Source organism: Asterias rubens, chromosome 18 (assembly GCF_902459465.1).
Source record: "Asterias rubens chromosome 18, eAstRub1.3, whole genome shotgun sequence".
NCBI classification, from domain to species: Eukaryota; Metazoa; Echinodermata; class Asteroidea; order Forcipulatida; family Asteriidae; genus Asterias; species Asterias rubens.
Genome location: NC_047079.1, coordinates 11,978,267 through 11,995,452, shown reverse-complemented (window position 1 = coordinate 11,995,452; position 17,186 = coordinate 11,978,267). Strand labels below are relative to the sequence as shown.

Below are 17,186 nucleotides of genomic sequence, written 5' to 3'. Positions count from 1 at the left end.
TAATAATTGTGGCTTCTTATATAGCGCACATGTCCGTCACTCAGTGACACTCCTGGCGCTGTAACATACAGTATTTCCAGCAAGGTGTGGGACTACGTTTGAATTATGAGACCTAATCCCTTTTAGCACCAAGCAATGTTTTACAAGGTGCTGTGTTACAATTTACTGCCAATTTTCAACTGTAGGTCTCTGCGATTTTATACTGGATTTTAATTTGTGCTATCTGATGTGTTTTTTGCAGGGATTGGTCTATCCCCCGCCTCCTCTATCCGTTGACATTAGATACAGACTATACTATAGAAGCCACTCATGTGTACCCACCCGATATGACAGAATTCAGTGCTATGACGTCATCATCAGTACCGTGATGTCGACTGCATCCAACGAGACGTGTGGTACGTCTCTCGAGCGAGGTAATGATGGGACGGGAGGTGTATACGAGCATTATGTTTTATTTGAGATGAATCTAAACCACGCTCAAGATGCTGTCTAACATGGGACCTCTTACATCTTATCAAACGTCTTGAGGAGATTGTATACGTGCTATGCTGAGCAGTCAGGTACGTGTGTTTGTTGGAATTTACACTTGAATCACAGCAATTTACACTTGAATCACAGCAAGTATAGATACGAAAGTCTCAAAGTCATGCTCCAAATATATTTAGTGAGAAGAGTACATGTGTTAACATTGGCTTCGGTGAGTAAAACATCAAAATGTTCTCGTTTAAAATTTAAATGTGATTTGCTTGAATATGTTGCACGACGACTGTTTCCGGTGTATAACATGATGTTGGGTTTATAGTTGTTTTACATTGTATTATTAAAGGAACATTACAATGTTGGTAAGAAAGCAACTCGTCTGATAACATAGATTTACATAAAACTTACACGGTTCAAAGATGATGATAGTATAAATATTTCCTTTAAATAGTTCTGTCTGAAACGTCATATTTGATGAGAAATAAGTAAAATTAATTTCCCATTTGGAGTTTATCGCTCAGTGAGAGTTTTATTCATTTTTTTTAATCGATGTCAGGCAAAATGTGTGATCTGTTCTTTACTATTTATCAGATGGCCGATTGAACTTAAACAGTTTTGGCAGTTAATTTCTATAGTGGATTACATCGAAGTGCTTACACTGCCACCAGCTGTTTTCATAAACCTATTCTGTAATGTCCCTTTAAAGCCATTGGACCCTTTCGGTACACAAACAAAAATTAAATTCACAGATTTACAAATAACTTACAGGGTTTGCCGAAGGTAGTGGTGAAAGACTTCTCTTGAAATATCATTCCATGATTTGCTTTACTTTTTGAGAAAACATTAAAGCAATTATCATAATTCTCGATATCTATAATTACGGGTTTATTTTAAACACATGTCATGACACGGCAAAACGTGCGGATACAGGGGTGGGTTTTCCGGTTATTTTCTCCCGACTCCGATGACCGATTGAGCCTAAATTTTCACAGGTTTGTTATTTTATGTATAAGAAGTGATACACGAAGTGTGGGCCTTTGGACAGTATTGTTTACCGAAAGGGTCCAATGGCTTTAATGTTTCTGAGAGACTTACATGCATTGTTTTAATTATGACTTATTAGATCGTGTATTTGAGAGCAAATTAAATGTTTCGTCGTGATATATTACAATGCCCTATAGCTTCAACTACAACATGATATCCCTTAGTTTAACATGACGCCTCTGTAGGCAATTGTTTCGGAGAGACATTCACATTATGAGTATACAAATCTTCATTTTAGTTTTACCCGTGCACCGATTTGTGTCAGCACTTTCTACTCAGTACTTTCCCAAGTTCCGTGGAAAAAAAAAATCACAGACATATTACTCGAGTTGGATTCGAACCCATGACCTTTGCGATCTCAGAGCTGTGTCATACCGACTCCAGAGCCGTGTTGTTGCAGTACCCGCTGCATAGGATTCGAACTGCCTCTAGCTACCGGGCAACCTCGGTAGTCTAGTTGGTAAGACACTGCTCTAGAATTGCAAAGGTCGTGGGTTCGAATCCCACCCGAGTAACATGTCTGTGATTTTTGTTTTCCCACAAACGCGGGAAAGTACTGGTTGTACAATGCTAACACACACTTATCGGTATATACGGGTAAAACCAAAATGAAACCCCGATTCGATCCCCGAAAACATCTATTTCAATCTTCATCTGTAGAGTCGTTTCTCATTATATTCCTACATGTTATTACTTAGGATTAATTATTCAACATCAGTGAATCTTCAGGAAATTGTGTTGTCGAGTGTGATCCATTGATGTGGCTCAACAGCTTTTCTTGGTGGGCGAACAAATTTTGATCTGAGATAATGGTTATGAAAATTATAATTTACAGACCAAATTTAACATGATTTCCTTTTTAAAAACAACGTGTCTGGTGTCGCTTCGAGGGAAAAAAAACTTTTTCAAATATTGTTATCTTTTCTAAATGATGTAAAAAATCAAACTCAATTCAGCCTCCTTAAAGGCACTGGAAATTATTGGGAATTACTCAAAATAATTGTTAGCATAAAAACTTATTTGGCAACTAGCAATGGAGAGCTGTTGATATCAAGCATTGTGAGAAACGGCTCCCTTTGAAGTAACGTAGTTTTTGAGAAAGAAGTAATTTTCCACTAAAATAATAGATTTAGATTTCCAGACCTCAGAATTAGATGTTGAGGTCCTGAAATCAAACATCTGAAAGCACACAACTTCGTGTGACAAGGGTGTTCTTTCTTCCATTATTCTCTCTTAACTTCGTCGACCAATTGAGTTCAAATTTTCACAGGTTTGTTATTTTGTGCATACTATGTTGAGGTACAGCAAGTGAGAAGACTGGTCGTTGACAATTACCAATAGTGTCCACTGTCTTTAAGGGTACACCAAGTAAGAAGACTGGTCTTTGACAATTACCGAAGGTGTCCAGTGCCTTTAAGGCTGTGAAGCTTCTATTTTAAAAATAAACCAATCATTAATAAATAATTATAAATAGTCCCAGCCCTCTATATACATCCATAAACAACCACCATGTTTCACACCATGCTGTAAATCTTGCAGAAATTTAATCATTTTATCCGTCAGAAGCGAAGAGGGTGTCAACCGTCAACCTGAAATTAAAAAACAATTTTTATTTTAATGGATGATTGATGTGGGTTATGAGAAATAAATTAAGAATCCTGATCGGATGAGTGGACTGTCGTCATGCCCTTCACTCTTACCCTTCACCCTTTGAGCATTACTCATCCGTTAGTAGGACTAGAAAAACATTCCATATCACTGCATGGACGACTTGTGTTAAAGGCACTGGACACTATTGGTAATTACTCAAAATAATTATAAACAGAAATCCCTACTTGGTAACGTTTAATGGGGAGCAGTTGGTTGAATAAAAACATTGTGAGAAACGGCCCCCTTTGAAGTAACGTAGTTTTCGAGAAAGAAGTAATTTTTCACGAATTTGATTTCGAGAACTCAGAATTAGAATTTGAAGTCTCGAAATCAAGCATCTGAAAGCACACAACTTGTTCGACAAGGGTGTTTTTCTTCCATTATTTTCACGCAACTTCGACGACCAATTGAGTTCAAATGTTCACAGGTTTGTTATTTTATGCATATTATGTTGAGATACACCGAGTGAAAAGACTTTGAAAAAATACCAATAGTGTCCAGTGCCTTTATGCAACCACATCCCAACCAGATTCGATCTGCAATATTCATCATGTGAAATAAACAATAACATTATTATATGCCCCCAAAAAAGAAATTCCAACTCAAAAATTCCCCGAAGTGAGCGTGTCCACCCCTTTCTTCAGTGACCAAGATTTGCGTCAACGAGCATTATTGACCAATCATTGCTTATGCATTCGACTAAAAGCCACACCTTCAAAAACAACCCAATGGGAGACTTTCTGGGACGATAGAGGGCAGCAAACTTACCGGGTAAATCCATTGTTCTCAGAATTATGCGCATGTTCAGAACTACGTAAACAATGGAAATTTACCCGGTATGTCTGCTGCCGCCTAGCGTTGGAAAGTCTCCTATTGATTTGTGATAGACAGATAATGTTATCCAGAACATGGGACACACAGGGGTCGATTTCACAAAGAGTTAGGACTAGTCCTAACTTAGGACTAGTCCTAAGAGATATACACATTGCATGGATAGTCCTAAGTTAGGACGAGTTTAAACTGGTCCTAACTCGAGATAAGACTAGTCCTAACTCTTTGTTAAATCCACCCCCTGTAGTTCTTTCTGTAATGCTCCACCCTCCATTGCAATCGAATGGCCAGGCTCACAATCGTTGATTCAACTAGGTCACTAGTGGAGTTGGTTGTCCTTTTTGTAATTTGCTGAAATTATTGTATGAATTGCACTGTGTACTAAATTGACTTTTAGTGTTTACTGATTCTGTTAAATTGGCATCGCAATCGGAAGTCACTTATTCAATTGAATTATATGCGCTGCTTTTGTTTATTTTAGGGAACTGTATACAATAGAATGACTGTTTATTTTTCTCTCATAACGAAAATCTATGGTAAAATGTAAAGCACTTATTTATACAGAATGTCCGGTTTGCCTTATTTGGTATCCGGCACAATTTGTTTAATCTTCATTTTCAATTGTATGTTTTCTTGTTGTATGGGCGCCTTGATTAGTTTTTGGAATCGCACTATAAACCCATATTTAAAAAAAAAATACACATGAAGTATTCAAATAGATAATCCTACATAGTATAGTTATAGTATAGAATAGTTATAGTATTATAATAGCACTGTATAAATAACTGCTTTACATTTTGCGTACAATATAGAATAGCAGACAGTTGGTGATTTCCCATGGGTATTGTGAAGAGCACAATGTCATCAGTTGATATTCAAAATTAGCATTCGGTTTGCACAAAACGTAAGGATGAGTGGCTAGATGCAAAATCGCTGGACGAAATCGGATTGAAAAACATCAAAAAGCAGGTCACAATTAATTTCGTTTATTGATTTATTAATTTATTTATTTATTGTTTACCCTGAGGGACCTGTCAGTGAAACACAATTATTATTATTATTTTTTTCAGAGGTACCCAGCCGCTGAAAATGAACATTTACAAAAAAATTCATTTGCTGACCTTTAAAGGAACTGGGCACGTTTGGTAATATTGTCAAATACATTCTCACTTGGTGTACCGCAACATGCATAGAATGGCAAACCTGTGAAATTGTGTACTCAATTGGTCATCGAATTTGCAAGAGAATAATGAAAAAAAAATAAAAAATTAAAAACCGTTGAACTACTTTGTGTGCTTTCAAATTCATAATAAAAGGCTGTGAGAAATAACCTCTTTCTCAAAAACTATTAATTTACAGAGGGAGCCGTTTATCACAATGTTTTAAACTAATCAACAGCTCTCCATTGCTAACAATTAATAGTTTGAGTAATCACCAATAGTGTCCAATGCCTTTAACAACTGGGTTAGATCATTTCTAAATCTGCCCAAGACGACTTTTTTCCTGATTACGATTCATAGCATACTTTAGAATATCGATCGAACGCACTTGGCGTCCTATGACATGGGAGTGGAGAACTCTCTAGCTTACCCCGCACAGATTTCACAACACCTTTAAAGGCACTGGACGCTATTTTTAATTGCTCAAAATTGTTGTAAGCATAACAACATTACCTGGTTGACCTAGGCCTCCCTGAAACATTTTAATAGGCATCTAAAGCGCACTAATATGTGAAACAATTTATATTTTTATTATTTTTTTTTCATTATTCTCTTGTGCAACTTCGATGACCAATTTGGGTCCACTTTTTCACACATTTTTGTATGCATATGTTGGGACACAACAAGTGAGAATACTGGTCGTTGACAATTACCAAAAGGTGTCCATGCCTTTAAATGTACTGCCCACAGCATAATACATGTATTACAATCACGGTGCGAGGTAATTGTCTGTCTTCTTCAATGGTCTTTATTATGGATTGTGTCATAATCACCAGACTAACCCGGGGGATTTAAACCTGTAAATCTGTCAGCTGTCTCAAATACTTGTATTTGAGGCCCATGGGCAAGGCATCTTTGTTCAGTTAGAGAGAAATGGGGACAGTGTTGAGCATGAATTATTAGGCAGTATTAAGGTACGATTGAACTGTGCTGGAGGGTTCTGCATGAGGAATACGGTTGAGTGGTGAGTCTGTAAGGTTGTTCATGTTGGAAACTGTGTGGTTTCATGATTGGTTTGTTTGAAGGCCTACGTGCCTCATTACACATTATTGTGCTTGCATTACCACTGTGTCGTTGTATCACTAATATGTTTCGTATGTCCGTCTGATGTCTATTACGTTTTTAAGAGATGTTAAATTTGCATCGGGGATAAAGAATATTAATTTGTTTTTTTACCCATACACCAAAACAATTAATAATAATAATAACAATAATAATAATATTCTTTATCCCCGATGCAAATTTAACATCTCTTATTATCGTTGCGGTACCCGTCGCAAAACATAGGATTCGAACTGCCTCCAGCTACTGGGCAACCTCGGTAGTCTAGTTGGTGAAAGACACTGCTCTAGAATTGCAAGGGTCGTAGGTTCGAATCCCACCCGAGTAACATGCCTGTGATATTTTTTTTCACAGGACTCAGGAAAGTACTGAGTATACAGTGCTAACACACATCGGTGTATGGGTAAAAAACCATTAATATTATTAAGTTTTTGTCCACTCCGTTTGTTTGTCTGTTTTTGTTTCATTGTTGGTTTGTTTTGTCTTCCTTTTTCAGTATTGTTTATTTAAATGTATTTTTTGTTGTGTTTAAAAATGCTGTGTCAGATTTTTTGCCCCAAACATTAAAAAATCGATTTTTTGAGTGAATGGTATTTCAAAGAGTATCAAACGCTCTAACGAAAAAAGTTTAACTTTTACTTGTAATGGTCAGGAACCATGACAACAATTTAAAACGTTTCTTATAAAACACATAAGAATTGGTCACGTGATATATTGTCGGGACCCCGACAAAAACTAATTTTGAGCACTTTATTTCACTGCTACTAATAATTGGCGGACTTTTTCGAGCAATGGCTCAAATGAAAGCTTGTAATTTTCTCGACCCCCATCTAAGTACCTATTGAATTTTAAATCAAAATTTTGGGGTCAAGTCGGCCAAAAATCTGACATAGCATCTTCAAGGCATTCCGTTGATAAGCCTTGGCTTCTTGTGTAATGCTTCCACAGTAGTTTTCTTGTAAAGTGCTTATCCATGTGGAAATAAATGTTTATGAATAGTAATTCGTTGTACAGCGAAACAGTGAAGGGTATGTGACTATGTAAAATAATAAGCATTTATATTGGAAATGTGTGTGGTACATACGTGTATAATGTCATGTATTGGAAAGTGTTTGGTACATGGATACGACATGACTGCCATGTGTTGGAAAGTATTTTGGAAAATGGATATGTACGGCATGTATTGGAAAACGTTTGGTACATGGATATAACAATAGATATCCATGTACCAAATTCTTTCAATTGCATCGGATACAAATTGATATTTATTTATGTCACGTACTTGCGTAGGATCACTGTCTCGTGTTTATACAAAATTGTGATCGATTCGGACAATCTGTCGCGTTCCTTGTTCACAACTATACAATAGAGTTAAACAAATATAATATGCGCCGTACTATTTGTTGTCACTGCATACTCTGAGTTGTTTTTAATCCCAGCGCTTCACCACAGCCGAAGGTCTTTTAATTGCTTAGTTTCAACCATTCTAAATAAATACTACAGATTGTCAATTAACCTTTCAGGAAATGTTTATTTTGAACTTTCAATACAACAATTTCGTCATGTAAATTGTTTTAATTTGAAAAATAAACATTTTGCTTGCCACCAACATAAGAATACTTTCAGACATCGAAAAGCAAAACACACCCCTAAAAAGCGAATTAATAAACAATAGCTATTTTTTAAATACATCAATTATTTAAGAAATAAGCAAAATGAAAATAATAAAAACGTCTAGTTCTCATGTTATGCCACTGATTTAAACAATACAAAACTAAGTTTCAGTATTTTGATATTAAGAAAACTGAATGAAACTAATCGAAAGAGGTTATTTTTAAGAAACAATTATTAACGAATAAGCTTCTCCTAAATTATTTGAACTTTGTACAAAGAGTCGTATATTCTAGTTAAGATCTACGTCATCAACACGTCATTGGGTCACGTGAATGATTTCTCAGAAGATGTACCGACCTATATATCAAAGTTGGATGCATTTTGTGACGTCCTTGGTCTGCGATTGCAAGAGCTCTCCATGGTTAAAAAAAAAACGTAGCATGTCTGAACCTGCCCACGCGTTCTGCCAAGGATGGTTTAGCCATATTCAATGATTGGGCATGCAGTAAAATGCGACTCGCGATTGTAAATGCTTGACATGATGCACTCGTTCAGTTCTGATCATCGCCGGTAGGCTTTAGTTCAAGCGTGCACTGACTCGCCAATACAGTACTGGATCTTTAATCGTGTCAGCACGTAGACAGTTTCTAAACAAAGTTTAAAGGTGCCAAAACGGGCCACAGTTACTGATACAAGATTACAAAGTGACTCGCCAATACAGCACTAGATCTTTATTCATGCCAGCCCGTAGACAGTTCCTAAACATTACTGGTGCCAAGACGGGCCTCAGTTACTGATACAAGATTACAAAGTGATGATGTATTTTCTGTTTTGTTTTCAGTGATTCGCAAAGAGACCGTGCCTTTCAGCTTGTTGGATCGGATAAAGAGAGTGCCTCAATATGCCTGGTTTAGTAGACCGTCACACCCGGGCACCTCTGCCTCTTCAAGCAACGCGGGTGTCGACCTGCCTCAACGGACTCTCCCTCGGTCTAACCTCCTCCATCACCTACTTCAATGACGAAGATCACGTCGTAGAGGGCGTTTTCTGTCTCGCCTTAGACGAGAACACGTCCGTGACGGGATTTGAGGCGCGTATGTCACAGGGGAGGAATATCAGCGTGCACGTGAAGGATCGGAGCGAGGTAGAACATTACGATGAAATATTAACTGGTTCTCCGTCTACATCCCGCCATAATGGCAGTCAACATACCTACATACCACCGGGGAAGTTTGCCCTTACAGAGTACGACAGCACCCGTGTTTTCTGCGCAAACCTCGGCACCATCAGACCTCATGGTACGGTCACTATCCTAATGTGTATATCCTCACTTCTTCAAACCGGCAAATCAGGAGAGGTTATTGTTAAGCTGCCTAACATATTCACCCCACGTTATGTTAAGGAACTCGTGCCTTCAGAAGGGAAAGATTCCAACTCTTCACGTCAGAAACAGGCTAAGCCTTGCCTAGCCGTAGCCCAACATCAATTCCTGCTTAAATCATTGATATTACTGGCTGAGGAAGTCAGTGAAACCTCCAAAGAATATGACTTTGAATTTCAGCTTGAGGTCAAAGCACCCGCTCTCCTCGCTGGTGTTTCATCATGTACGCATTCTATCCGAGTCGATGCCGATCCGTACGCCGACAATGCTTCGGATGTCTTCGTGACCCTAGCCGAACCCCACCTGATGGATCGTGACCTCGAGGTCATAGTTCACCCACCGAAACCCCACGTCCCCGTCGTTATCCTGGAACATGGCGACATGAGTCCGGCTGAGTACGAAAACTTCGTGAAAGTGGAGCAGGAATACTTCCGGACTGGGGAGTGCACAGAGAGTGATCAACGTCGAGACTTGTTGAATAGAATGCATAAAGATATCATGCATAATGCGGTATCAATGTTGAACTACTGCCCTGATTATGAAAGCCTAACCCGTCAGATGTTACACTATCGTTACGACATCCAAGGTGAATATATCTTCATGATAGATCGTAGCGGTAGCATGAGTGGGGAGTACATCGCTAACGCCAGGGAGACCCTCATGATGTTCTTAAAGAGCCTACCGGTCTGCTGCCATTTCAACATCGTGGGTTTTGGTTCCTCCTTCAAACCGCTATTTGAATGCAGTCGAGCCTACACACAGTCCAATATCCGAGAAGCAAGTGGTTATATTAAGAAGATGCGAGCTGATATGGGTGGTACCAGTCTACTGGCCCCTCTTCTTTGGATCTATCAGCAACCAGTTACACGTGGCTGGCCAAGGCAGTTGTTTGTTCTGACCGATGGGGGCGTTAATAACACCGGGGATATACTGGATCTGGTGAGAAGCCACAACAGACAAACCAGGTATTCAGTCATAGTCTTAAATATGATAAAAACAAATAATCTTCAAGGAAAAGATAGGAAAACACAGTGAGAGGTTTTGGAACGCTAGGTGGCAGCAGACTTACCAGGTATTCCTCATGACTACAATGAGAAATAATGTTTAAGAAGTGAAGGAAATCAAGGAAAAGATAGGAAAACCAAATGAGAGGTTTCGGAACGCTAAGTGGCTTGGCTAACCAGGTATTCCTCACGACTATAATAAGAAATAATGTTTAAGAAGTGAAGGAAATCAAGGCAAAGATGGGGGAAAAAAACCAATAGGAGACTTTTGAACGCTAGGTGGCAGCAGACTTACTAGGTATTCTCTCATTAGTCTTGATCATAATAAGAGCAAAGAAAGGTTAAGAAGTGAAAGAAATAAAATACAGTAAAGCCACAGGCCTACGCGATTATTTTTTTTAATGCAAATTGCCAGACACACAAGGCCTGAAGGCCTTCAAGGTGTGGGCTACAATCTATTTTTTTTTTTTTTTCATGTACTGTTGCAACCCACTCCTAGGGCAAACAAGGTTACCCCCTTTGCAGTCCATACGGATGTAGGTTTAGGTATCATCCATCAGAAGCCTGGCCGTTAGAGCAGAGACCTCTACCTACCCAATTTGGGTTTACCTAAAGATAAAGTTCTTTTTTTTATGGGGAAACATGCTTTCATGGTCTACAAGTTCAAATTGTTGTAACATCATGTTTTGTCCACAGAGTGCATACATTTGGCGTCGGTGAGAATGTCTCTAAACGTTTAGTGAAAGGAATGGCACGTGCCGGTAGAGGGCGGGCTGAATTCATTGCCATAGGGGACCGTATGCAAACAAAGGTAAGTACTGGAGATACCAAATACATATAACACGTAAAGCACTAAACATGTTGTAGGCCTATGGCAGGCATACAAAATTTGTATTATTTAATTTCTGAATTACAGTCACAACATTTTTAAATATATTTAAAACAAAGATGTTTTATCCCCAATGCAATTGTTACGTGCGGTAATATCTGCTAATAACAGGATTCGCACTTGCCTATGTCATAGGGAAATCTGTTCACCAGAGATTATATGTCCCCAATATGAGAAATGTACATGGGCTAGTAGAGGAGGAGGATTCAAAAGAGGGCGCTATCAGAAGAAGTTTGTACACGGTTTGCCATAAGGGGAACAGAATCTCCGGGAAACAGAATCTCCTGCCACTGTGCTCATTTGATGGTCTAGGCATCTGGGCCCAATTTCATGGAGCTAGCTGCTAAACACAACACTTTGCTTTGCATGAAATTTCTTCCTTGATGAAAACATGATTACCAACCAAATTTCCACGTGATTTTCTGGATATGCAAACAACAGCTGAATACCAGTAACACGCAATATGCAACAAATGGAAATTTGGTTGGTAATCCTGTTTTTATCAAGGAAGACATTCCATGCTAAGCAAATTTACGTGCTTAGCAGCTCTATGAAATTGGGCCCATCTCTAACGTGGGTTCGAATCCCACCCAAGTAGCATGCCTGTGGATTTTTTTTATCATAGAGGAATCGGAAAATACAGCGTTTACAGCGAGTATACAGCGTTTATGGCTCGACGGTGTAAGCTAGGCTAAATAAGAAGTATAAATACTATTAGTATACTTGCTGGTACAACCATGTACACTATCTGTTTTGGCTCTGAAAAGAACTGGTCTGGTCTCGACGTTTCGAACAGTATACTCTGTTCGTCTTCAGGAGAAGACAGAGTATATAACTGTTCGAAACACCATGCAAAGCTTCAAGCACAATTTAGGCATAATATTTCAATATTATTTCGTGTACGGTTCAGATGGCTGGGAATGATTGACAGACAAAAAGGTTATATTTTGCTCTTGAGTTGAAATTCATTCCTGTCTCTTATTTATCATGAAAGAATCTGACATTGAGTGATGTTTGGCCGTTTGACATTAATGTCTTTACCAGAGAGTTTTTATATACGTCGATAACTACTGATCGGTGATTGATAACGACACCACACTGGAAACAGTCGTAGATCATTTTAGGGAAACTATCGGCTACCATCGTGACGGCAGTCTCTCAACGACTGTTCGCACTGTCAATCAAAGCTGACATCTGAGCTAGAGAGCGGGTTCATAATTATGATTATCATTTCAGGGATGCATTGTGTACATCAGGGATTCAAGTCATACATAGATTAGAAAATAGACCAATCAGAAGACTAGATTGATTAGGGCGATGCATCGCATTGTCGTCTCATGTTTCATTTTGCAAAACTGAGACTTGGAGCTAAGAGACAATGAGTCGTTGTCGATTGATGTCAAACCTGGGTACATAATCAGCCACCTTTAAAGACACTGGACACTATTGGTAATTGCCAAAGACCAGTCTTGTCTTCTCACTTGGTGTAGCTCAACATATGCATAAAATAACACACCTTTGAAAACTTGAGCTCAATTGGTTGTCGAAGTTGCGAGATAACTATGAAAGAAAAAATACCCTTGTCACACGAAGTTACGTGCTTTGGAGATGCTTGATTTCGAGTTCTCAAAATCTAATTCTGAGGTCTCGAAATCAAATTCGTGGAAAATTACTTCTTTCTCGAAAACTACGTTACTTCAGATGGAGCCATTTCTCACAATGTTTTATACTATCAACCTCTCCCCATTACTCGTTACCAAGTAAGGTTTTCTGCAAATAATTATTTTGAGTAATTACCAATAGTGTCCACTGCCTTTAAGAGAGCAAAACTAACAATATCATTCCCGTGCTTAATAATAACTCCTTGGTCATTCGAGAAAGATTGCCCATGGCTACAGTATTCAATTTTGAATCAAATAAACTATTCTAGATAATTTTTATTTATTTTTTTTGTTTTTTCATTTTTCCTCTGGCTACAACTCTTTTCAGATTGTGCTCTCACGTGCGTCACCGCTAAACAAATATCATATTTTTTATTATCTTTTCTTGTTCTATTAAATAAAGATGTGGCCTATAGTCATGGCTAGGTTATTGTATAAACATAAACCCGAAGAAAAAAAACATCAATGAACACACAACAAAGAAAATATAACTAAGCGTCGCTCAAACAATGTTCTTGACTGTGAGAAGTCTGCACTAAAAAAATACATCCGTACTTCAAGTACAAAGTAAACACTTAACAACAAAACATCATCCCTACAAATAACCTTGGCATTTCAAAGACATCGCCGTGACCTCATACTGACGTCATATATGCTTTACTTCCTTTGTTTTTTTTACGTTGAATTGTTTAAAATGTGCACTTATTTGAATGAAAGGGCGAGATGTTTTAACAGTGAAGTCAGGCGTGGTAACTGAATTGACGATCGCAATTCGGATATAAAAGCTAATTGACTCAACTGCAGAGCTCTTTCTGGCATATACGATAGTGCTTTATTGGGAGGACACAAGCAATTTGTATTAAAGGCACTGCTGTCGATTTCACCAAACTCTTTCTAACTTAAGTATAATCTTAGGACTTAGGACGAGTCCCAACCCTGCACTGTAACATGCAGACCTTAAGATTAATCCTAAGTTAGGATGAGCTACTCGTCCTAACTCGAGATAGGATTAATCCTAGCGTTTCGTGAAATCGGCGCTGGACACGTTTGGTAACTGTGAACGACCAGTATTCTCACTTAGTGCATTCCAACATGCACCAAAAACAAATTTTGTGAAAATGTTGACACAATTGGTTATTGAATTTACAAGTGAAGAACGAAGTAAAAGAAAAACACCCTTGTCGCATCACTTTGTGTGCTTTCAGATGCATAACAAAATGATTCGGCTGAAGTCTTTTATTATTTGAGTGAGAAATTCCCCCTTTCTCAAAAACTAAACGTTACTCATCAGAGGGAGCCGTTTCTCACAATGTTTTATATTATATCAACGGTTCCCCATTGCTCGTCCACCAAGTATGTTTGTGTTGCTTACAGCTATTTTGAATAATTACTAATAGTGTCGAGTGCCTTTAAAGCGACGGACACTATTGGTAATTACTCAAAATAATTGTTAGCAAAAACTTACTTGTTAACGATCAATTGAGAGCTTTTTATAGTAATACAAATAAAAAAAATAAAAAAAATAAAATTAAAAAACATTGTGAGAAACGGCTCCCTCTAAAGTAACATAGTTTTCGAGAGAGAAGTAATTTTCCACTAAAATATTTGAGTTTGATTTCGAGAGCTCAAAATTAAATGTTGAGGTCTCGAAACCAAGCATCTGAAAGCACACAACTTCGTGTGACAAGGGTGTTTTTTTCTTTCATTATTATCTCGCAACTTCGAAGACCAATTGAGTTCAAATTTTCTCAGGTTTGTTAATTGCATAATGTTGAGATACACCAAGTGAGAAGACTGGTCTTTGACAATTACCAAAGGTGTCAAGTCACCATTTCATCCTACCTGCCTGTGATTTGTTTTTTCACAGAGCTCGGGAAAGTAACTTATTAATAATTAATAATTAGCATATATATAGCACCATCTAAAACTAATCCGATGCGATAAAGAGGAAAAGAAACCAAATCAAAAAAGTAGATAACGTTTGACTAATTTATTTGTTCATTTATTTATTTATTTATTTATGTATTATATAATTCAAGACCTCATGAAAATTTAGCAGGGAAGTATAAATCAAAGTCACAAATCGTTTTATACAAATCATTGTCAACCCTCCTACCGCCTCAAGACACGAGGATGAAGCAACGACGTCTTCAATCAGGCGTTGCTTTCTTAGCCTTGTCTCTCTATATATTTCATATATCATTTCAGATCTTATACATGATACAAATATCAGTACAACGGCTGTTTTATAGTTCTTAAAAATGGGAATAAGGACAAAACATTACTTAAAATATATACTTGCAAAAATTTACTAATTTAATCATTATAGGTTGTCCTATGGGTATCACACCTTCTTTGAAACCCAGCACCCGACATCCGCCAAGTAAGTTCTTCAAATCAGCTAAGACATATACAGCGGTCCTGTTTGAAATTATTTTAATAAGATGTTAATTATTGAGATGTTAGAATGGCTCAGAATCCCTGAGAGATTAAGGTGTATTCTATCGAGGGATGTTTCCTCATGAAAATTTAGCAGGGAAGTATAAATCAAAAGTCACAAATCGTTTTATACAAATCATTGTCAACCCTCCTACCGCCTCAGGACACGAGGATGAAGCAAACGACGTCTCCAATCAGGTGTTGCTTTCTTAGCCTTGTCTGTCTAAGGAGGGAAACATCTCCATTAAAGACACTGGATACCTTTGGTAATTTGTCAAAGACCGGTCTACTGACTTGGTTTCTCTCAACTATGCACAAAATAACAAACCTGTGAACATTTGAGCTCAAATGGTGGTCGCAGTTGCGAGATAATGATGGCAGAAAAAAACGCCCTTGTCACACGAAGTGGAAAATTACTTCTTTCTCGAAAACTACAGAGGGAGCCGTTTCTCACATTGTTTTATACTACCAACAGCGCTCTATTGCTTGTTAAGGTTTTATGCTAAAGTAAATATTTTGAGTAATTACCAATAGTGTCCACAGTGCCTTTAAGTTGCCTGGCTAGATAAATGAGGAGGTAAAATGAACTTTCTTTTATTAGGTAGCTATTCTAGATGATAACGTGTGTTTGGATGAACCCATGGGATGTAATGGCAAAGTATGGCGGCTGATTGCTGTCAGATGAAAGCTGGGTTCGGAGTTGATCAGCCCGGATATCCGACCCACAGTCATGTACAGGCCTGTTACCCGGCACCGCACTGTGGTTTTACTTTCTGAAGGCCCTTTTCGAAACCACGGCTACGGCTTTGGATTCAGCTTCAGGCCCCATAGACCTTTATCACGGTGTGGCCATCATGATGTTACTCCATCCTAACTCATTGTAACCAAACTGAGGCTGGACACAATAATAGTCTGGTGTCGTATTAGCGCAATGAATGTTAGCATTCATTACTGTTATTGAAACAGGGGACATGACCAAGATGGTAACAACGTGATAAAGGTCTATACTCGTCTGGGAAGCCCTGAGCATTGTGAATCGTTTTACTTGACATTTTTATTTTATTTCTCAAAGATTGAAGATTAAGATTCACGACTTCTGATCAAATACAACAAAATAAGATGGTTCACTCCGAGAGGCGCATTCATTGAGGTAGATTTGACGAATTCTGTTTTAGAAAAGGATGTAAACAGATAACACAGTAAGTAGGGCTTCACACTTTTAACGTATCTTTTGCACTCACTGTAACATCACATCCAGTTGAAACTCAACAATTATTACTGGAAGGCCAGTCTATAAAAAACATATAACTGTATACATAATAATATGATAATAGTATAAAAAATAATATGCAAATAAAATATATCTGAATACACACAAAAAAAATAAAAAAATTGTTGTTTGCCAACCTGTGCTCAAAAAATAACCTGGAATGCATCCAGAGTGGCAGCGCCAAACTCGTTCATTTATTATACATTGCAATCAGTCTGGCGGTCCCAATGGATTTTCCCTCATGTAACAACATAACCACTTCGTAGTCCGTGTTGAGTGTGATCGAGCTGTACTAGCAATTTAATATCGATAAATCATGCAGAAGTTATCGATATACGGTTGAGTAGATCACTGCTAAATTTTATAGAGCTGCTTTGAACACATAAAGTAGCTAAGCACAACAAATTTACGCTTACCAGAATGAGGTTGTACCAGCTTAACTACCATGTCACATGTACAATTTGTGACTGGTATCCTGCTCACTTCTGCTGAGCATCAATGTTTCAAGCAATATTTTCTGCTTAAAGGCAGTGGACACTATTGGTAATTACTCAACAAAATTATTAGCATAAAACCTTACTTTGTAACGAGTAATGGGAGAGTTTGATATTATAAAACATTGTGACAAACGGCTCCCTCTG

General features: G+C 38.0%; 1 protein-coding gene across 3 annotated transcripts in view; it reads left to right on the top strand.

The window, feature by feature from the left end:
- Nucleotides 1-245: 245 nt before the first annotated feature.
- LOC117302298 (von Willebrand factor A domain-containing protein 5B1-like) overlaps nucleotides 246-17,186 on the top strand; it is a 31,608-nt gene continuing 14,667 nt past the window's right edge. The window contains exons 1-4 of one of the 3 annotated variants that reach the window (XM_033786178.1): nucleotides 246-560; nucleotides 6,642-6,690; nucleotides 8,743-10,247; nucleotides 10,983-11,097. In XM_033786178.1, the coding sequence (XP_033642069.1) occupies nucleotides 8,803-10,247; nucleotides 10,983-11,097 (1,560 nt within the window). In that variant the 5' untranslated portion in view covers nucleotides 246-560; nucleotides 6,642-6,690; nucleotides 8,743-8,802. The remainder of the gene's footprint in view (nucleotides 561-6,641; nucleotides 6,691-8,742; nucleotides 10,248-10,982; nucleotides 11,098-17,186) is intronic. The other 2 variants (XM_033786179.1, XM_033786176.1) reach the window with 2 other exon arrangements.